General features: G+C 47.3%; 1 protein-coding gene across 9 annotated transcripts in view; it reads right to left on the bottom strand.

Moving 5' to 3' along the window:
- The window catches only part of KCNQ1 (potassium voltage-gated channel subfamily Q member 1), a 400,925-nt gene that overhangs the window by 179,397 nt on the left and 197,922 nt on the right, over positions 1-23,606 (bottom strand). For all 9 annotated transcript variants that reach the window (XM_015435245.4, XM_045372364.3, XM_045372365.3 and 6 more), the window contains one exon: positions 9,405-9,525. In XM_015435245.4, coding sequence (XP_015290731.3) covers positions 9,405-9,525 — 121 coding nt within the window. The remainder of the gene's footprint in view (positions 1-9,404; positions 9,526-23,606) is intronic.

Here is a 23,606-nt window from a genome sequence, read left to right as displayed (position 1 = left end):
CAGATCTTTGTGAATATCCCCTGCTGGGTTGCTCTTCTGCCCGCTAAAGTGGGAGAATCTCTGGGTGGACATCCAGGATACCCTGGGAGAGGCATGCCAGGTGTTCCTTTACTTTTTTCAGGATATTCCCAGTGTCGTCTTCAGAGGGAGCCTCTGAGGCTATAGCCACACGTGGGAAAAGATTACTTATGGAGAAGATCAAAGGCTAAGGGGCTGGGGGATGGTGGAGACGTCTGATTCTGAGGTCAGACCTGGACTCCTGTCTACCTCTGTCTCTCCGCCTTTTATTTTTCTTCCTCCTCTCCCAACAAGGTCCTCTTTCTAAGATGGCACCTCAGGCCTCCCATGGGACCAACCAGGCCTTACAGACTAACTGCCAGACTTCCTCCTGCTGGCCAGTCACTACCAAGGACGTGTGCCTCAGATGCAGCCCCTGCCCATGACACCAGCATTGTCCCTACAGGGCCTACATATCTGAAGCATGAATGCCTAGTCAGGGGATCTGGGGCACCATGAGAAGGCATGAAGCTGGATCTGCCAATTTGCATCCTGGGAGGGCAGGTCAGCCTTGTCCAGGCAATCCAGAAGCCTTCCCAGTGGCCCACTGGCCAGTGAGGACCCTTGACCTCCTTGCGTAGTGGCACCAGGTTTATGATGCACATAGAGGCTGAACTTGAAGAATTCTTATTGCAGAGGGCAGCCACAAGAGCCACTGGTCAGTGCCCAGATAATCTCTGCAGACTGTTCCCCCCCTGCTCCATGGGCCACAGAATCCCTTTGTCTTGTTACTGCTACACTGCCTTCCTACCAATCTTCAGGGTTCATCTCTGCCTCTACCGTGCATATCCAGGCTCCCCCAGAGATTGTGTGTCTGGGAATGTGCCCTGGCTTCTGCTACTGTCTCCCAGTGATACTGGCAAGTCCCTATCCTTCTTGAGGCTTCAATTTCCCCTTCTGTGAGCCGGGAGGACTGGCCCACTAGATGCTCTCTGAGGGACATACCAATGATGTGGGCTGTGTGTCTCAGCCAACAGCAGTATCCCCTTCTAACCCCAACACAAGAAATACACATAGTAGGTGTCTGGTTAATGCTCTTGGAATTTCAGGCTATACTAAGCACCTGAAAGCCACTGAGTCTGAACTCTGCTACCATATTTGAAATTATTTCTCCATTGGGCACCTACAGGTTACCTAGAGACAGGCTACCATGGTCTTCTTCCCTCGCCCGTCATGTGCAGGCTCAAAGGCAGGTGAGCTGCACAGCTCGCCCTGCTCTTCACTCTGCTTGAATGTGGGTGCTGGCCTTGGCAGATGGGCCCAACAGTGATGAGAACAAATGACAGATGCATACTGGGGCACCTGTGACTGCCATGAGGCACAGTCCACTGATTCTGCCTCCAGCCCCCTCCCCAGAGCAGAATAGTGAGTGCTGGGTTTCTGCCTGTACCTCCACGGGCACCCCAGCAGCTCCTGAACCCCATTCCGAGACTTGAGGTTGTGACTTGGGGACCTCTAGACTTCCCTTCCCTCCACCTAACTCCAGACTGTCCTGAAGCTTGGAACTCACAGGCCTCTAGGCACATCTTATTCAGGACAGCAGCTGACAGCCATATGTTGTGGCCCCATTTGTATCCCACGGTAACTCATGACCTGGCAGTTTCAAAAGCTCTCAGGCCAAATAAGGAATGTCCCTACAGGATCTCCCATCATAAAGAGACATTTTATGCTGGCTAATATTTTCAAGCATTTCCCTGAGTCAGGTATGTGGCTGGATGCCTAACACCATCTCCTCAAAGCCTTACATTAATACTGTGAGATATACCCCCAGTGTATACAAGAGGAAACTGAGGCTTATAGAGATTAGGTGACTGCCCCAGTGTCCTGTGGGCAGGATGAAATGACCCAAGCTGGCCAGGGCTCCCTGACAGACCTGGTCCCTGGATTCAGTGAACATACACCAAACCATCAGCTGACAAAGAATGAATCTGACAAGCTGTTCATGACCACCACACTGAAAACTACAGGGCAGGGTAAAAGATATGAAAGTTAACCTAAATAAACAAGGGACACATGGTGCCATGTTTCAGGAGCTCCAATACTATAAGGATATCCATTCTCCCATGCCCATCTAGAGTCTGCTACACCTAGAGGAGACTTTCCATGGCAACTGGCATATGTATGGTGAGGCAGAAACCCTACAAAGACAGCAAAGCCGGTGATGAGGAAGGAGAAGCAGTCAGAGCCAGCAGGACCAGCTGTCAAAACCTGTTAGCAAACTGCAGTGAGAATGAAACATGGCCCTGGCCACAAAGAACAACTTGAATCTGACCAGTGGCACCAAATAGGGTCCAGAAACAGAGCCACATGTAGCCAGTGAGCTGATTGTAAAGACACTGATACGGCAGGGTAGTGGGGAGAGGACAGGCCTTCCCATGCTGGGTGCTGAGCCAGACTGGATATCCAAGTAGGGGAAGAGTGGACCTTGACCTCGGCCTCACATTGGACACAAAAATCAATCCCAGATGGAGTGCAGATCTACATGGGAAAGGTGAGCTAATAAAGCTTTAGAATAAACCAGAATATCTTTATGACCTTGGAGTAGTCAAAGCTTCTTAAATAGGACACAAACAGCCCTATCCAGAGAGGAAATGTTTGATTAACTGGACCACATGAAAATTAAGACCTTCTGTTCATCAAAAGACACCATCAAGAGAGGAAGAAGGCAGCCTGCAGAGGGGGAGGCGATATTTGCAATGTGTGTGTGTGTGTGTGTGTGTGTGTGTGTTTGTGTGTGTGAGAGTGTGTGAGTGTGTGTCTCTCTCTGTCTGACAAATGACTCCAGAATATATAGAACCATAAATCAACATAAAACAGGCAGAAGATGTGGGCAATTTATACAGAATGATGTATCTGACTAAATGATAACATGGAAAGGGACTCAACTTCATTAGTCCACAGGTTACTGCAAATTAAAATCACCATTTGATGCTGCTGGACATTCACCATCATGGCTAAAAAGGAAACGGAAAATGCCAAGTGTTAGGATGTGGAGCAGCCAGAATGCTGCCTGTGGGAATGAAAACTGGGATGACTCCTTCGGGAGACTGCTGGGTAGTATTCACTAAGAGTAAACATATGCCCACCCAGGACCCTGCAGCTCCACATATAGGCATATATTCCCCAGGAATGCAACCTGATGCTTACCAAAAGCATGTACAGAATATTCTTAAACAGCAACCTATGCCAGAAACTGCCTGCTGGCCACAGGTGGTAGAATGGATGAATGATGTAAGCCATGCACACAGTGGAGCACCAGACAGCAAGGAGCACAAGGGAGCACTGCTCCCTTCAGCCCCACAGAGAGGCTGCCAGTCATCAAATTGAGTGGGGGACACTGGACACAAAGGTGTATGAGTTGCATCATTCCCACCGCATAAAGGTCAAATGTGGGCAAAGTTGGTCCTTGCTGCTAGAAGTTAGGCTTGTGGTTAATCTCAAGGTCAGTGACAGGAAATGGGAGTCTGAGAGGCTTTCTGGGGGTTCTGTTGCTTCCTCTGGGTGCTGCACACATGGGTCTCAGGGACTGAAGATGCCTCAAGCTGCACATTTGAGACCTGTGTACTAATCTGTGTGTGTGTCACACTTTAACTAAAAGTTTAACATTACCACCCTATAACAGGGTAGCCCAGGTGAGCCCAATTAGAGAGGTGGCTAGTCCTGGACTTCAGGGCTGCTAGGCCCAGTCCCATTCCACTCCCTCACTTAAGGGGACATGGCTCTCAGACTCCTGACTAGGTCACCTCTGTGCTTCAGCCTCTAGATGCTCTGCAGTTCAATCTCCCCTTTCAGGTCTAGGCAGAGCACATAAGAGATCTATATGGGATGTGCCCCCCCACCCTGCCCCGACCCGCTGCCCCTACTGCCAGAAGTGTCTCCATGACAGTATTAGTGCAGTTGTGAAGTCCTTTGCCCTCTAGCCACCTCTGTGGTGTGAATGTTCTCTCTGTCACATCCTCTGACACTACCCGCTTGGCTGAGGACCTGAGCAGCATCGTGGCTGGGAGTTCACAAGTGGAGAGGGCTGAACCTGGCCAGAGTGCACTGGGGCAGGGTGATTTGGATGGCCCTTCCCTTGCAGAGGAAGTGAGAAGCCTCACTGCTTTCCTCTGGGCCATCCACCTAGACAGTGTGGCCCTCTCCCCATAGCAGCAGCCCTAGAAGGCTAGCCACTTCTTCCTCACATGCTCAGATGGAGGAAGTGAAGTTTGGAAAGGTTAGGGGGCCACGGGGGGCCGCCACAGCTGGGCTGTGATGCAGGCTGAGAGCCAGATTGAGGGCATCTGATTCCCAATCCCATCTCTTTCCCACTGAGCCATTACGCCTCGGTTTTAATTTAATTAGAAGAACATTTAATCCCCCCATGCATTTCAGAGACGGGTTTGAGCCTGGCTGGGGCTATGTGGGGCTCTGACGGGGATCCTATGACTCATGCAGCCCTGCACAGCCCTCCCGGGCGGGCCCCCAGAGGGCTTCCTTGGCACCTCGTGCAGACAGAGGTGGTATGAAGCTTTGCAGAAGACAGGACACTGATCTAGAAAGACAAAATGGTCTCATCTGTTCTTGACAAGCCCCTCACTCATCCTTCTGGACACTGGTCCCAGAATGGCCTTTCTGTCCTTTCCCACCAAAGTTTACAGGGAGAGAAACATGGTGAGGAGCTTAGACACTCACAGAGCTGCAGTGCCTGGTACCCTGGGGTCTGTGGGAGTGTGTCACAGTGGGCCTGGATGTCTCCAAAATGTCCCAGGCCAAGCTGGTCCCATCAAAAGAGCTAGCCCCCTGGTCCATGGAGCCAAATTTGGGGCCACCCTTGTGACGTTTGCCCTTATTTCCAGACGGCACAGACTGGCCCTGGCCTTGCTGACAAATGCAGAATTCAGGAGACATTAGTAGTGATGTGGATGAAAGCCAGGCCACAGCGGCCTTGCTGGAAAAGAGCAACTTGAACGTCTTGGCGTGAGATTCTGCAGGGTCCAGGAGAAAGTTGAAGACATGGAAATTCTAATTAACGCACACGGGGCTGTTTTTGCTCAAGGATTTGCGAAGCTGTCATGTCGCAAGAGGCCAGGCAAGCACATGCTTGCCAGGGAGGCGCTCACAGTCACCTGGTGGGGGTCTCTGCAGCTTTCCCTCTGCCTTCTTTCCACCCCCTCTGCCCAGCCTCAGGGCTCCTGGTCCTCCCCCATGCCCATCTCAATGGGCAGGGTGCTCCCTGAGGGTCCCCCTGGAGAGTGGGACTGGGGGCAGTATCTGTTAACCTCAAGCTGGGGCTTGCCCGTCTTAGATGCCAAAACAGAAGAGACGGGAGCCCTTCAGAGAAACCACATGACTGGGCTGGGCAGAGCCACAGGCTGCAGGGCTTATGGGCCTGTCTTCTTGGTCTGTCTATCTCAGGTATCCATGTGCAACCAATGGGGCAGACGTGTGACTTCCAGGCCAGTCCTGGCTGGCTTGGCAGTTGGGGATGCAGTGTGAGGGAGGATTTCACAAAAATGGTTTAAGCCTCCCAAGGTTGCTGGGAGAAGCTCACCCAGGTCACACCTGCACACAGCCCCCAAGTTCAGAGACGTCGATCCTCAGGCCCCTAGCCCTGTGCCTCAGCACTGGCGCAATGTGCCTGCAGTCCTTGCCTCATCTCAGGCAGGGTTGAATGAGTGGCAATCCTAGTGCTTCTCCGTGCCTGCGGCCTTGGGGGTTCTGGAGAGGAAGAGACCAAGAGGGCTATACATGCCCTACTCCCTCCTGGCACCATTTGAAAGGCTTGGGGAACTGGTACTAAGGGCTTTGAGAGCCAAAGGAGGACACAGCCGTGCAGCCTGAGTGTGTCCTGGCGGGGGTTTGCTGAGCAGACACTGGAAAGATGAATGGAAATCTGATAGCTGCGGATGAGTGACAAGGGCATTCTAGATGGCAGGTCACCACACGCAAGGCACAGGGATGCACACAGGCTTGGCACCGTCCCCACCTACTGTCGTGCCAGTGACCCTTGGTGAGCAGAGGACAATGAGTGGGTCAGAATCCCAGGAACTCATCCTGGCTCTTGGAGTACAGGGCTCCTCTTCTGTCATGGGGGTTCTCCCCAACTGCCCATGCAGGCTTACTGTCTCTACTTCATGCCTTTCTCTCAGAAGCCCTGTCGCATGGTTCTGGGTGGGAGACACAGGCTCAGGGAGTTTGAGGCTGGCAGGAACTCTCTTGTGCCCCATTGAACCTAGGAAGACAGCTTCTGCCTGAAAGGTGTGTTCGAGGCTGAGTCCTGGCCCCCCAGAGCTGGTTAAGGGTCCTAAGGCTGAGCAGTAAGGCCCACCTATAGGCTGGGGTGCAGCGAAGCCACTCTGTCTCCTGGGTACCCCGTGCCTCATCTTGTTGTGGCTCCCTAGCTTGCATCAGGCCTGCTCACCCCCACCCCACCTCTGGCTAACAGGCCCCGGAAAGAGGAGCTTCGCCCAACCCCAGGGACCTTCCCGTAATCAAGGCTACAGTGACCTCACCTCTCTGGGGCCCTGCGGGCGGGGAGAGCTCGAGATGGAAACAAAATGTGTCTTTATTTATGTTTTTAATTTGAATTCTGGAACTGGCCCAGCATGGTAATACATTTAACATCAGTAAAATGCTGAAGAAAAATGGAAATTTTTTTGGTAACTGCCTCCCACCCACTCTGCCCCCAGTGAGACCCCAGCACACATCCCTGTTCCTTGCACACACCAGGGCGTGTGCCTCTCTTCCCAGTTCAGGGTCCATGGGGCCGGGCTGCCCACAGGAGCTTTGCTGCATCCCTGAGCAGCTGGAGCCGAGTTTAATTATGGGCTTCAGTCACTGGGCAGGCTGTATGGGAGGTGGAGGAATGCAGCCCCAACGCGGGCAGAAGACCTGCACGGCCCCCACACCCCTGCCACCAGGCGGTTTGGGTCCTGAGGAAACAGGGTGCCTACTGCTGCCAGCCTTCCCCCCCAGGTGGAGTGGGGCCTCTACCCAGCCTGTATCCCTGGAGGAGCGTGGGTTCCTAGGCCCTGACACTATATGTGCCCACTCTCCCCTGCAGGCCTCTCTGGAGAGACCGTACCCTGACTCCAACCAGCTCCCCTGACGCCTCAGCCCTGAGTTTTCCCTGACCAGAACACAATGCCTCAAGGTGGCCCCTTTGCAGCAACCTCCTTGTTCTTCCCTCCCCCAGTCCCCTCTTCAGATCCCTCACCCCAAGCGCCATGCCTGGGCTCCTTCCTGCCTTCCCAGGCTGGCTCATATCCAGCAGTCACTTTTGGAACAGTCTACTCTGAGAGAGGCCTTGGTAAGTTCCAGGGTAGGGACCTGGTTGGGTGATGACTGCAGTCTGTGATCTGCCTGGGCCCACTTATCACTGGAGGCCATGGGAGTGCCAACCTGAAAAGGCTGCAGGATCTTGCAGAATGATAATGTGCCAGACCCAGAGTGGGCGGAGAGCTTGGGGATGGGTGTTCAGGTCTCTCAGGCCCTGTCATCCTGGAATGGAACAAGAAACAGCCCAGTGTCCTAGATGACACAGCCACACAGGCTTTGGGTCACCCCTGGGGCAGGTGGGTAACCTCTGGCTCCAGGGAGCTTGGCATGTGCTGATAACAGCACTAGCAGCCCTCACTCCCATAGTGGTGATTTACTGGGCAGCTGCAGGTTTGGCTGTGATCCACATAGTGCCTGGTCTCTCACCACCTTCACCTGCAGGGGCCTTGCAAGACCCAAGAGTTGGTAAGGCCTGGCTGCCCAGCTAGATGGACTGTGGGTGATGGCCCTCTCCTCCCAGTATGACTTTTTGCATGTCTGGAAGCCGGTCTGTGACCAAGAGAACCAAGGTGAGCGAGAGCTCCAACAGGAGGAACAAGCAGCCAGAAGGATGAGAAGGGACAGTCCCTGTCTGAGGGGACAGCCAAGAGGCAATACAGCCACTGCCACCTGTATTGCACACAACATGAGCCACTAAACTCTAACACTGATCACTTTGGAGGTCCGTCACGTCCAGGACTTGGTACAAGCCTTGGCCACAGTGTAAACCATCATTCTGTCTTTTGGTGCTGACCTGTACCTGGGCAGCCCATCTGGCTACCAGCCTGCTCACACCTCTGCTCCTGCCTTTTTACCCAGCCAGGAGGGGCCCAGAAGCTTAGAGCCTATTCTCAGGGTGTCCATGACTAGTCACCCCTGCTTTCCAGTGACCTGCTGGCTCGCTTGGAGCCTCTTCATACCCTACCAACCATGAGGTACTGCCAACCTGTCTGTGAATTGGGGGGGCCTGGAAAGATGGTGGGCAGGTCCCATCTGATCATAATTACCCCTTAAGACAGCTACTCCTTCCCTGGAGGTGGCCTCATTCTGTCTACCCAACCCTGCCAGTTCTCTGGTTACACCTGCAGCCCCCCAGCACCATGGGTCACAATTTCCTTAGTGATTTGCAAGGCCAGGCCTGCACTTGGCTGGCTGCAAAGGCAGGAGTCCCAGGGCCTCACTATGACAAAGACACACATGGCTCAGGACACCTCCTGACCCTCAGAGAGTCCAAAGAACGAAACACCGTTTAGAAAAACGTTGCTAGAGAGAAGGAGAGTCCCCGCAAGTGGCCCTCAGAAGGGCTGCAAGTGTCACTCACAGATCCTGACACAAAGACATTTATCAAGGGGAATCCCCAATGGGTTGGCAGCCAGAATGGAACTGTGGCCAGAATGGACCTGAGCGCCCCACTGACCCCACTGCATGGCTGTCACTGCTGGGCACCCCAGCGGGGAGCACTGAGTCACATGTCGCAGGGGAATCACACCATGGCTGGGCACCGGGGATTGGCCTGGCCATGCCGTGACGGCGGGGGAGGATGGGCATGCATCCCAGGCCAGCTGTGCCTCAGGGGAAGGCCAACTGGAAGGCGTGGAAAATCAGCCATTTCCTCCACCTGAAGGAGCCCCTGAGGACAGCAGCAGCAACTGGCAGACTGCACCCAGCATCTGCCCCGTGGCTTTGGCCAGGGTTCCACGGGGAAATGCTAAAAAACAAAGTCGTCTGTTTTTTGGGGGGCAGGGGAGGGGGCTCGGGGAGAGAAAAACAATCTCAGACTCTCAAAGCATGAAAACAAGTGGAAAATGATCAGTCTGGTTTTCCATAAGTCAAAACAACAGGATCATGTTCCCAGACTCAGTGGGAAGTGCCCTTGCTCTCCTCTCTTGCCTGGTGCCTCGGTGCTGGGGCCAGGCAGACGGCTAGTGGTGGGCGCTAGGCGAGTAGATAGCACTCTGGCCAGAGGGCAAGCCTTCTCCAGCACCAAGGCTGACTCCTTGAGCGCCATCCCCTCCAGCCCAGCCCTTCACACACATGTAGGCACTCACTGTGAGATGTGGGTGATGGGTGTCAGCAGAGTCTCCCCTTCCAGGTCCAAGTCCTCAGCGAAGCTGTTGGTTCTCATGAAGTGGGGTGTGCTCACTTCCAGCAGTGTTGGGCTCTTCCTCACTGAGGAGAAAGTGTGGGGAGAGCAGGTTAGGCCTCACACCCAACCTGCCAGTCCCGTGGAGCCAGGCCTGTGAGCTCCCAGGGCCAGGTGAGGAGTGGAGTTTGTGCCTGGAAGCTCCAGCCCTGACAGTCAGTTTTATAGTGGGGTGCTGGGGTGGGTGGGTGTTTAAGATGGCCCCAAAGTTCCTGACATTTCAGTGTCTGAGGAAAGTAAAGGCCAGTGAATCCTCTTCGAGTGGTAACTGTGCCTGGGGCTGTGCTCAGGTGTCAAAGACTCTCCCTACCTCAGATTCTGGGCCTCTTCCCACGTTTTATTCTTGGGTCAAGAATAAAACAGAGGTGACAAGCACAGGCCTGGTATGGGACAACAGCTCCCACAACCACACATTGTCACACTCATACACTGACGGAGCGGTGGGTCAGGAAAGATGGGGTGATAGGACCTCTGACCCATGAGGAATGGCAAACCTGGGAGGTGGGGGCAGCCACAGAACTCCTTTCTCACAACACGATGCCACATCAACCAGTTGCACCCCCAGTGAGGCACAGGAGTCCCTCCAACAGCTGGTTTCACATTCTGATTCCTGGGCCCACCTCTGCAGCTTTGACACAGGAGCTCAGGATACTGATCCTTATCACTCCCCACTCTCTGTTCACACTATCAGTATTTGCTCTTGGATTATATTTGTCTTCATTTAAATATTTTATTGCAAAAGGATTAAGTACTCATCTGTAGGAAGTGGAATAAATCGAATATTCACAATGGCTTTCTTCCCCCAAGGTCATCAGTGTTAACTGTCAACTATATCCCTAGCCCCCACCCTCTCTGCTCATCCGAGCAGCAGATGCCAGGTGGGAGTTGCTTTTATACACATAGGATGACACTGTTTTTGTCACTCTGTAACATAAGCTCATTTCATTTTTCTCTAGGTATGTAGGCATGGATTTAATGATTTTAGTAGTTGCATAATAGTCCACAGTTTGGATTGGCCACAGCTGACCATTCTGTATATCATGGACATTCAGGCTCTTATAGTTTTAAGCTGCTTAATTATTCAGACTACGATACCATATCCATCTTTATTCTTAAAAGCTGACATATTGGAGCAGGGTGAGAGGGTGTGTCCTTAGTAATTTTAATAAATGTTGCTGGATTGCTTTCCCAAGAAGTTGTAGCAATTCAGGCTCCCCCAGCTTTCCCACATCCATGCCTGAATGAACTGTTGAATGAAGCCCGAATGAAGGTTGTCAGCACCTTTTGCAGGGACTACCAAGCATGGATGAAAACTAAGGCATTGCTGTTATTTCCATCTGTGTTGAATACCTTTTATGGGCTTGGCATCTATTTGGGTTTCCTCTTGCAGAATTGCCTGTTCATATCCTTTGCTCACTTTTGTTTATCACTTTGTAGGAATTTTCTATATATTATAGACATTAACTCCTTGTTATATGAGGCACAAATATCTTCCCCAGTCTATCTGTTTTTTCACCTGAATTATGTTGCTTTTATCCTAGAAAATGTTTTATGTTTTTAAAGTGATACATCTTTTGCTTTATAAAAAAGGAAGGTTTTCCCACATCAGAGTAATACAATTCTCTCTTAAATTTATTCCTAATTTAACTGTTCAAATGTGTTGTATGTATATGTATGTATGTATGTAAAAGTTTTAATGCATTTAGTATTTATGCCTGATGTGACAGATGATCAACAATTAGAAAATGAAAATTTAAAGGGTACTACATACAACCTTACTAAAAAATAAAACGTAAAACCACAAAATGTCTTGAAGAAAACATAAAGAGAAAATCTCCAGGACCTTGGATTTGGCAGTGAATTCTGAAATACGAAACCAAAAGTTTAACTCGCAAGAGAAAAAGAATCAACAAATTGGACTTTATCAAAATTAAAAGCTTTTGCTATGCAACAGACACTGCTAATGGAATGAAAAAGCACAGACTTGGAAAGAATATTTGCACATCACCTATCGGGTCAAGGACTTGCACTCAGAATATATAAAGAATGCTTACAACTTGACAATAAAGTGAACAATCCAATTTTAAAAATGGATTATAAATAAGAACATGAAAAGATACGTAATTAACATAAATATGGAAATGCAAATTAGAATCAAAATGAAATTCCATAAATTAAAAAAAAAATTCAAAACCTGACAATACCAACCACTCTTGAGGATGTGGAACATGTAGAACTCTCATATGTTGCTGGTAGGAATGCAAAATGGCACAGTGACTTTAGGAAATAGTTTAACAATTTCTTATAAAGTTAAACATACACATACCATGTGACCTATCGGTTCCTTTCCCACCCAAGTGAATTGAATTTTTATGTTCACAAAAACTTGTACATAAATGTGTATAGTAACTCTGCTCATAATTACCAAATACTGGAAACAATGAAGATGTCCTTCAACAGGTGAATGGATAAGCAAAATGTGGTATATATTCATGCAATGGAATACCACCCAGCAATAAAAAGAAATGAACTAATGATTTATGCAACAACATGGATGAATCTCAAATGCATTTTGCTAAGCAGTGAAAGAAGCCAGATGCAAAAGAATACATATTATAGAATCCCATTTATGGGACATTCTAGAAAAAACAAAACTACAGGGACATAAAACAGATCAATAGCTGCCAGAGGTTAGGGGAGAAGTACTTGACTTCAAAAGACTCACCCCAGGGTATTTTTAGGGGTATGGAACTTCTCTGAATGATACTGGATTGTGGATACATGACTCCAGGCATTTGTCAAAGCCCACAGAACTGAATCTCAAAGAGTGGATTTTACTGTATGCAAATTTTAAAAATTAACCCGGATGTTGGAGGACCCTACGATGGAAAGCAGACTGTGATAAGCGAATTCTATGTGTGTTACAAACAAATGACATAGCAGTGAAAGGAAAGGAGGAGGAGAAGCTGGCATATGTTGCTTTCAAAAACACTGTTTTGACTGGACACTCTATGGTTAAAGCAAAAGTCTGTCATAAACACTCTAATCTAGTAGGTAAATTTGCTTCACATAGGGTACTATGTGTACAATAGGGTCGCACAAATAAGTAAATGAACTGTAGGTAATGGGAGCCAGGTTTCTCGCTGTCACAGAAAAAGCTATAAATAAGTTTTCGGGGAGGGGGCAAGGATGAACTCTGGTCAGAAATGTCAGTATGAACTCATGGTTAGCTTTATATAGATACAGATATGTAAAGATGTGTGTGTACTCAGGTTACATACATACATATATTTCCTAGCTCTGTCCACTGAGAGGAGATAGAAGCAGTGATACCCTAGTAGCCACGAGCATACCCCGTGCCTAGATCCAGTTTTTTTATTCATTCTCCAATAAAAGGAGCCCGGGTCCTCTGGATGAATGGATGATTCTAGGGCTAGGGTAGGGAAAATAAAAGATGAGCCTGAAGTATTGTCAAGTGCTAGAAAAGAAGGAAATGCTTAAAAATAAATGAAAAGGATGGGGGACACGTCAAAAGGACACATGAACCCACCAATGGCCACAGCTAGAACAATTTGAGCAACAAAATAAATAATACTGGACTATAACTCAAAAAATAAATACTCCCGAATCCACACTGATAAAATTAAATAAATAATTGGAGGAGAGGGACGACTCTTCCTTACAAAGGAATTCCAAATAAAAAATGTAGAAGGAATGAGGAAAATTGAAGTACATCACAGTAATATTTGCTGCAGGAAAATGATCCACAAATGAATGCTGAAATTAGTTGGTGAAACTCAGAAACTTCTAAGTTTCTTCCTTGAAATATATTCATTGCTGTGGTAGTTTTAACACACATTTTCAGATTTTTTTTTGATACTCTCCTGCAGGACGTAGAGTTGAACCCCACCTTGAGTGTGGGCTATAGTTAGTGACTCGCTTCTAAAGACTAAACTATGGAAAGGGAAAAACAGCAATTCACTTACAGTGAAGGAGCCTGGCCGACACCACTTTAAATGACTGGCTCAACGTTAATATTACCAGTGATAAACCATATTGATGTCATGTTCCACAATGAGGAAAACATCTCACTTCATTGGCATTCTTCCCCTAACCCTATAACCCTGGTCTAGTCCTGAGAAAACACCAGACAAACCCAAACTGAGGGACACTGACACCTGACTGGTATTCTTCAAAAGTGTCAAGTTAATGAAGAACAAGACTGAGAAGCCCGTCATCGATCAGAGATGACTAAAGAGACATTCTCAATAAATGTAATGATAGATCCTAGATGGGATCCTGGAACAGAAAAAGGACATTACTAGTTAAATTGGGCAAATACAAATAAATTAACAACTCTAGCTTAATAGTGTACCAATGTTAATTTCTTAGTTTTGGTCAATGTACCATGGTTATGTAAGATGCTAACGGGAAGCTGGTGAAAGGGATGTGGGGACTCGTTACTATTTTTATTTCTCTTCTGCAAATACAAAATGTGAAATAACAAGTGAAAACAGAAACCGTATACAATAGCACAAAAGTATTAATTATCTAACTAAGGATATGCAAGAACTCTATGGAGAAAATTGTAAAACTTTAATAAGAGACAATGAAGAAGATATAAATGGAGAAATATGCCTTCATTCCAATGACTAGAAGACTTAATACTGAAAATATTATCTCTAAATCTTAATAAATCTCTCCAAATCTTAATAAAAATCTCAAGGCTTCTGTGTGAGAACTTTGGCAAGCTGATTCTAACAGCGATTTGGAAGTGCAAAAAGCCAAGAATTGGCAATATTCTTGAAGAACAAGGTGGGAGAACTTGCTGTACCAAACATCAGTACTTCTTCCAAGGCAGTGATCATTAGGGCAATGTGGTATTGACACAGAGAGAAACAAATAGGCCAATGGGACAGGATTGAGCATTGGGAAATAGCCCACACAATATGGAAGCTTGCTGTGTATCAGAGGTGGCCTTCACATCCTGGGAAGAGGATGGACTTTTCAATCAAATGTTCAGGAGCAGCTGGATACCCACACTCGGAAAACATTAAGTTGGATCCTTAATTACCTCACATCATACACCAAAAATCCATTCTTGTCATTCCAGAGGATTGAAGACCTAATTATGGAAAGCAAAAGTATAATGGTCACATGACCGAATATAGAAGAATATCTTAATGACATCAGCATTAGGATGGTTTTCTTTTTTTAAAAGAAGCAATAACCATAAGAGAGAAGACTGATTAATTTGACATTAGAGTTAAGACTCAGTCATCAAAATACATCTTAAAGAGTGAAAAGACAGTGCCCACAAAATACAAAGGACTCCTACAAATCAATAGGAAAAATATAAATGACTTAATAGAAAATGGGCAATAGACAAAGTAGCACATCACAAAAGAATCCAAAAGGCTGATGAGCATGTGGAAAGGTGTTGCGCCTGACTAGCAATCAGGGAAATGTAAATAAACTCAGGAGCTCATGGCCCATGGGGGCGAGTGGCAGACTTCCAGCAGGAAACCACACAGACATTACTTAGTCACAGCCAGGAGAAGGGCTCAGAGTGAAAGGGCTCTGTGCCCATGACATCCTTAGAGAGACCAGGGAAGGACCCGTAAGGCTTGAAGAATGTGTGCACATTCAGAGACCCACAGGTCTGGGACCTGGCAGAAGCATGCTACTGCCCCCATTTTAGAGATTTGGGGCTGAGATTCAAGTACCCTGGGTTATATAAAGCAGTTGTCAAGTGACATAGCTAAAACGTCATCCAGGATTCAATTTTTTTTTTAAGGAAAGAAAAAGAAAAAAACATATTTCGATGTTTGCATCACTTGTATATAGAAGGAACGATGGAGCAGAGGCTAGAATGTGGAGTTGCTTTCCAAACACCCATGATGACAAGTGCCATCGCCATCTCCAAAGCCTGAGGGCCAAGGGTAAGCCACCTGACCCCTGAGAAAGGTTCTGCCCTGGTGTTTTAGGAAATTAAAATGTGCACATCAGTTGGCTGCCCAGAGTGGGTGGGACCTGCACCTGCCAGAGAGGAATGTGTGCTTTTTGGTTTAATCCTGGGAAAGGCATATGGGGCCCCTATAGCAAGGGGCAGAGAAGGACTCCACAGGTTTGTTTTTCCAATTCAAGAGGAGAGGTTATTGTCTGTTGGCTTGTGTGTTGGAGACTGTGGGGCGTGCTTTCTCCACCACAGGGAGGCAGTGACCAGAGCCGCCACCTCTTTCCTGTTTTCACCTGTGGTTGTAGTCAGGTCAGGCATCTAGGAGAGCATGGAGGGGAGCTGGGGGTGGGTTGGTGGGGATTCAGCTCTTTCCAGACACACTAGTGCTGCCTCTTTCAGGCCAGGGCTTGAGGGCAAGTGCTGTGCCCTAACAAGTCTTGCTTGTCACCCCCACCTCTGAAGTGGGTATTTCACAGCCTGAACTCACATCTGCAGAGAAGGTTGAGCCCATGATGTACTTGAAAGGGCAGTTCATCTGGATATCCAGTCTCTGCAGGAGGTACCGGAGCAATGCCAGGTGCCCTTTGCTGAACTGCCTGGAGTGGCTGGCCCTGGGGACAAAGAGCACAGCATCCTGGTAACAATGAAGTCACACTTTCCTAAGACAGTCCTGGTTTTTGATGCTTTAATTCTTTGGCTGCCTTTGCTTTGTCAAAGCCAGGATCTGGGCCTAAATTTTCAGGGCAGAACAAAACAATTTTGTTTTCTAGGAAAATGGGAGGTCTGGGATGGCAAAGGCAGCCTTGGGCGTGGCGACTACCCCAGCTGGGGATGCTGGCTGCCAAGTCTCACCCTCTCAGGAGAACAGGAATCAAACTCAGCACAGCATCTTCCTTTCTAATCAGTGGTCCTGCTTGATAGAGGGATTTGAATTTTATTTTTTTAAAAAGACAGGCACAGAAAAAAGACTAGAAGGAAACAGATCCAAATGTTAACTTTGTCTTCGGGTGAAGGGACTTTGGGTAATTTTCATTTCCTTCCTTATTGTGTCTGTGTTTTCTATTTTGGATGATACTCTTCCAAGTCAAGAAACAATAATTGGTGGAAGTCTCCTGTATCTGTGCCTTGCTCTCTGGCCCACGACCCTGTACATCTTATTCTAGAGTTGCCAGAATATGTCCCTCTACTTGGCCTGGAGCTGCCCATGAGGCAACACAGAGCTCTCCTATCATGAAGATCTTCGAGGCTCTCTGTTCCCAAGAAATTCTGGTCTCACTTCCTCTGCCTTCTCATCGAGCCCCAGACCCCTCCCTGCCCAGATTAGGTCAGCATTCAAGCCCCAAGTCCAGCCTATGACAAAGCTCAAAGCTCCAGCCCATCCCTGCCGCCCTCTGCCCTCAAGAGACTCTAGCCAGTGTCTGGGCCTTTCCTGGTAACTTCACCCAGCCACTCATCCCCTGCCCTTCCCCTCCTGATTGATTAAAATCCTGCCTAATCTCCCAGGTGTAACCCAAGCCCTCTTCCACAAGCTTTCCAGGGCTCTGGAGATTGCCCCCTCCCCTGTACGGCTGCAGGGCTTATGTGTGCCTGGCACTCGACACGGGAACGTTGCCTTCTGCCTCACCCATGTCTCTCCAGGGTTTGGCACAGGCGAGTTCCCTGAGCCAGCCTACTTCACAGGGATGAACAGAAGCTCTCCCTATCCTTCGCAAGTAGAAGCCCCCTCCCTGGCCCCCTCAAGAAATCTCCCCCTTTCAGTGGATTCACCAAAGCCCTGCAGATCCTGCACTGTGAAGGAGAAGCCCTCCCCAGGGGCATCCGGACAGCTGCAGCCAGGCCCTGCGTGACATTGCTGAGCCGCAGCCCCACAGCCTGTGCCAGCTGCCCATGCCCGGCTCATAGACCCCGAGCCAGAGTGGCCCCGCCAGCACCTGTGTCTCCACTCAGAGGCGAGAAGTAAGGGACATGGATGGAAAGTGTAAAAGCCATTCCCACAACAGCTGCCAGGAACAAGGCGAGGAATGGAGTGAAAATGTATATTCACAGCTGGCACCCAGTTCCGCTTAGGAAAATACCTTGCTTGAGTGGACACCTGTTGTTTTTGCCGGCCCAGCAGCCAGGCCTGGCTTCTGGGAACAGCTTCTCAAATCTTCCTTAGGGGGCTCCTCTTTTCCCACTCCTAGTGTGCAGTGTTGAGGTACCCTCTGGCCATCCCCAAAGGGGTCCTTGTGGACCTTGCCTCAGCCATTGGAGGTACAGTTGCAGGTCCAAGGATGGCTTGTACCCCAGCTGAGGTCAATAAGAACCTGGCCTTAGATTCTGGCAGGAATCCTGGGGAAAGAGATGACCTCATTCTGCTGGGCTTCCTGAGCTGTTGAATGCAAGCTGGTGGCCATTTTGCCCCTTTTAGAAAGTAGCTGCCTAAGGATACAGCCATCCCATGGGGCCAATGGATAGAGAGCAAGGGAAAGGGAGAACAAAAGATTGAACGGGGAGGGAGAAGGGGAGTACAAGAGGGGGAGAGTGAGAGCAAGTGAGCAAGATCATCTCAGCTCTGGGGTCCAGCTGTGTCTGAAACAGCTGTGTCCAGCTGTGTGAGCCAAAAAATGTCCCTTTTGTGCTTAAGCTTGTTTGAGTTGGGGTTCCATCATTTGTTACCAAGAGAGTCTTCAGGAATGTGCATGACAAACTTGGGGGTGAGGTGTGAGCCTAAGGACATGGGCCTGGGGGCAGTCAAGGTTACAAAATAGCTGAACTGCTCTGCACTGCCCCCACTAGTTTTCAGGGCAGAGGGCAGGGAGAAGGCTTGTGGGAAAGAAGCTGGCCTGAGGCCAAGGCCCTGGCCCTAACCCTGCAACAGCACAGGGAACTCTTGGAAAAGGGACTTCCTAAGGTGGGACATAGGCTTTCTACTGCTGTGAAGCAAGTCCTCATCTCCCCAAACCTTCAGTGAGCCTCTCTCCACACCCTGCTGTATGAGGATGTTTGATGCAAATTATGGAACACGTTGGATCTCACATTGGATCAAAGGTGTGCAGAATAGTTTTGCCTCAAGCATGACAGCAATGTGACACAGTCAAAGATGATTTCCGGAATCCTGAGAAATCCCAGGGAGGATGCTGGGCTTTCTAAAACCCAAGTTTAGGATACTGAGGACCACCCCCACACCCCAAACACTTCTCCTTAGAATGAGTATAGCAAGCCTCAGCATACACAAATCTCAGAGTGAACGGAAATGGCTCTGCAGGCCCAAGGGTGGGGTCTGAGTAGCGGGGGCGCTGAGGAAGACAGGCAGTGACAGAGCCAGGACAGGGTCAACCCTGAGCGTGAGTGAGCCCAGGAAACGGAAAGAGAGCAACACAGCCACCCACACAACTAAAATCGACCCACCCAGGTCTCCATGCTGCAGGAAGTCACTGTCTAGGTCTCCCAAGACACATTTCCAGGGGAAGGTTCCAGGCAGCAAGAGCAGCCCTAGGAAACTTTAATATACAATGGAATCTGGGTTAAGCACTATCTTCTCCAAGAGTTGAGCTCACAGGACATTCCCCAGAAACCTCTGGAGAGGTGGGGAGGAAAGTTTCTGGAGGTCTTTGGATGAAGAAAACAAAAAAGTGGCCTTGATTTTCAAGGCAAAATTACACAGGAAGAAAAAAATGTTTTTAATCTAATTAAGAGCGATCTTTTCACCTTCATCACAACATCACGGAAATGTGCCAGTTCTTAACTTCACACAATAATCAAAGCAATTAGTGAGGGAGAAGCCTTGGAAACCGGTGCAGATGTTCTCAGAATGTTTAATGGGGAAATGAGTTGCAGGCCTCATTCTCAGCATCCGGCTCCAGGCCCTGGCTACCAAATCCAGACATCTGCTGGGGCCCCACCCCCAGGCCCCGAGGGCGCGGGCTTGAGAAACACAGGTCCCTTCCCAGGCCACCTCCCAGCCAGGCCAGATCTGGGGCCGAGAGGCTCCCTATAGCTTCTCAAGTTGGAGCCTGGACACAGTCAGAGCCACCCCAGAACTGGGGGGAGGCTCAACATCAAAATTATGTTAACAACTGATGTCAAAAGTAATCAACTCAGCTTGGCTCCCCCACTGCTGCTGGCTGCAGGAGGGCTGTGAGTAGGAGGAGAGCAAGCGGCCCCAGGGGGACCTCTCGGCTATGACCCCCTCAGCCTGAACACTACTTCAAGAAAAAATGTGGTGGCATCTGTCTGGTATGGTCCTGTGGGCTCCATTCCAATGCTAATGGACTCTTAAGGGGCCCAGGAATCAAAATGGTCAACACTTGAGGAATTTCCAGTAATCAGAAAATGTATAGAAATGAGGATGATGCTTACTTAGGAAATGGCCTATTACAGGGAACAGAGGGCCACATGGCGAATGTCAGCTAGCTGTGGGAGAGAGAGAGACCCCAGGTGGGGCAGGCAGATCAGCAAATCTTGGAGGACTTGCTATATGGCAGGCACTGGAGACAGAGGAAAAGAACACAATATCCACGTACTCAAGGGCACACTCATATGCCCTTAGCATTCACGTTCTCCACACTGACGGCTTCTTAATGCAAGCCCACCAGATACTTTCATAAGCACTACCTCTGACTTCAGGGACTTGCTTAGCTGCACACAGGGCAGGCCAAAAGGAATGGAAAGTGAGCCACCACCGGGGCAGCACTCACTAGTGACAGATAAATACCCCAGCTCTCTCAGCCGCTTGTAGAACTCTGAGGAGTGTTCTGTGCAGCTTCCCAGCTGCCCACCATGAAGCTCTTTCTCAATAAGTGACCAGCACAAGGATTTCTGAATTAAGCTGTGTGTGCTGTGAGACTGACATAAGACAGTGTGACAGGAAGCTGTTGGAACATTCGAGTAGGGAAGCAGCAAGATCCACTTTACATTTAAAGAACTCCCTTGAGCTGTTATGTGAAGAATGGAGTAGAGGAAGCAACAGTGGAAAGTAAGAGACCAGTAATGAGGTAAGGACAACAATGTAGGCAGAGAAATGGTGGTGGTCCCTAACCAGGGAGATAGCTGGAAAGACTAGGTGTGGGCAAATCCAGAGAGTTGATAAGACACATTGATAGATTAGATAGGAGCACTAAGAAAAAAGGATAATTTTAAAAAGACTTTCAGCCAGGCTTGGAGAAAAATAGCATGCTGCTCCCCGTCCCCTATGACTATAAATCATCTCACTTATCCTCCCCAAAAGCATAAAATCAGTTAGTGCAAATAAAACCACATGACCCATGCTGTTAGCAGTATTAGGAGAAAGAATACCTTTAAATTGTCTGTGAGTAGCAAAGTGAACTAAATTCCAATAGCATTCTAGTCCCCTGCCCAGCACTGCAAAACTGTGCATACAGAGTCAGAGAGAAGAGGCTTAAAATGCTTTGTCAAAATGTTTGAAGGTAGTTAGCAACATCAGGAAAAATAGAGGAGTAAGTACCTCTAAGGAGCCTTTTTGCCTTCACAGACATCCTAAGCACTAAGCAGCCTAAGCCACTGATGAACTTGCAGATACCACTGATGTTGATTATAGTCTAATTAATTGTAGAGACACCACACTTCTGCACCAAACCAGAACCAAAGCCAAAGCACCCTACCCAAATGATACTACAGACACGTGTACAGCAAAAGTCCTTACTAAGGCTACTGCATAAAATTGGAAGTCTCTGTTACTCCAGATATGCAGATATCAACTTGGGGACACAAAAATCTTGGGGAAATAAAAAAACAAGAAAACATGACTTGCCAAAAGAACACAATAATTCTCCAATAATAGACACCAAAGGAAAGGAAATCTTAAGGAAACCCAATGAGATAAAAGATAACACAAATAGACAAGACAAAGATATCAGGAAAACAATTCATGATTTAAATGGGAAATCCAACAGTTAGATATCATAAAAAAGAACCAAACAAAAGTCTAGGAAGTGATAAATTAAATGAATGAAATAAAAAATACAATTGAAAACTTCAAAAGCAGGCTAAATCAAGCAGAAGAAATAATTTCTAAATTTGAAGACAGGTGTTTTGAAATAAACCAGACAGATTTAAAAAATAACAATAAAAAAGAATGAAGAACGCCTGTGTGACATATGAGACACTATTAAGCTAACAGTAGTTCACATTTTGGGAGCTCCAGAAGAAGTATTGGGATACGGACCAGAAAATCTATTTAAGAAGATAATACCTGAAAACTGCCAAAGTTTTGGGAGAGAAAGAGACTAACAGATAAAGGAAGCTGACAAATCCCTGAATAGATTTAACCCTAAAGGGCCTCTCTGAGGCACATTTTCATCAAACTGTCAAAAATCAAAGAGAGAATTTAAAAAACACCAAGAGAGAAGCATGAAGTCACATATAAGGGAATCAACAGCAGACGAACAGATTTTTCAGCAGAAACCTTCTAGGCCAGGAAGGAATTGGATGCCATATTCAAAGTGCTGAAAGGTGGGGAAAAGCTCACAAAATTGCTAGTCACAAATACTATACCCAGCAAAGCTATCCTTCAGAAATGAAGCAGAATGAAGGAAGAAATTTTGCTTCCCTCAGACAAGCAAAAACTGAGGGAATTCATTACTACTAAATCAGCCCCACAAGAAATGCTTAAGGGAGTACTACATCTGGAAGTAGGAGGATGATATCTACCATCATGAAAATACAAAAGCATAAAACTTACTAGTAGAGCAGATACACAAATGAGAAAGGAAAAGGAATAAAGGATTATCACTACAGAGAATCATAAAATTGCAAAGAAAAACAATGAGAGGAAACAAAAGTATACAAATCAATCAGAAAACAATAAAAGGACAGGAGTAAGTCCTCACCTATTGATAACAATCTTGAATGTAAGTAATTTAAATTTCCCAAGTAAAAAATAGATACTGGCTAAATGAATTAAAAAAAAAAAAACCCCAATTACATGCTGCCTACAAGATACTGACTTCACCGGTAAAGACACCCATAGACTGCAAGGGAATGGATAGAAAAAGATATTCTACACAGACATCAAAAGCATGCAGGAGTAGATAGACAAAAAATATTAAGTCCAAAAAAAAAAAAAAGAAAGAAAGAAAAAGAAAAAAGAGACAAAGGAGGTCATTATATATTATAAAAGGATCAATTCAGCAAGAAGATATAACAATTATGTGTGAAACCGACGACACTGGAGTACCCAGGTATATTAAACAAATATTACTAGTGCTAAAGAGATAGACCCCAATAAAATAATAGTTAGGGATGGCAACATTCCATAATCAGCAGTGGACAGATCATTTGGATGTGAAAATATCAACAAAGAAATATTGGATTTAAACTGCATAGATCAAATGGACCTAACAAATTTACACATTTCATCCACAGATGCAGAATACACATTCTTCATTAGCACATAGCACATTCTCCAGGATATACCATATGTTAGGACACAAAACAAGTCTCAATACATTTTTAAAAATCAAAATCTTATCAAGTATCTTCTCAGACCACAATGGAATAAAACTGGAAATCGATAACAAGAGGAACTTCTGAAATTGGACAGATACATGGAAATCAAACTACATGTTCCTGAATGACCATTGTGTCAGTGAAGAAACTGATTTAATTTTGTTTTGTTTTGTTATGAAATGGAGTCTTGCTCTGTCGCCCAGGCTGGAGTGCAGTGGTGTGATCTCAGCTCACCACAAGCTCTGCGTCCCCGGTTCATGCCATTCTCCTGCCTCAGCCTCCCGAGTAGCTGGGACTACAGGCTCCTGCCACCATGCCTGGCTATTTTTTTGTACTTTTAGTAGAGACGGGGTTTCACTGTGTTAGCCAGGATGGTCTCCATCTCCTGACCTTGTGATCCGCCCACCTCGGCCTCCCAAAGTGCTGGGATTACAGGTGTGACCCACTGCGCCCAGCCTGATTTGAAAAATTTAAAAATTCTTTGAAACAAATGAAAATAGAAACACAGCATACAAAAATGTAGATGGTACAACAAAAGAAGTGCTATGAGGGACATTTATTTCAATAAACGCCCACATCAATAAGGTAGAAATATTTTAAACAACTTAATAAATGCATCTCAAGGAACTAGAAACACAAGAACAAATCAAACCTAAAATTAGAAGGAAATAAATAGTAAAGATCAGAGCAGATCTAAAT

Source organism: Macaca fascicularis, chromosome 14 (genome assembly GCF_037993035.2).
Source record: "Macaca fascicularis isolate 582-1 chromosome 14, T2T-MFA8v1.1".
Classification (NCBI taxonomy): Eukaryota; Metazoa; Chordata; class Mammalia; order Primates; family Cercopithecidae; genus Macaca; species Macaca fascicularis.
This window is presented reverse-complemented; position numbering and strand designations above follow the sequence as displayed.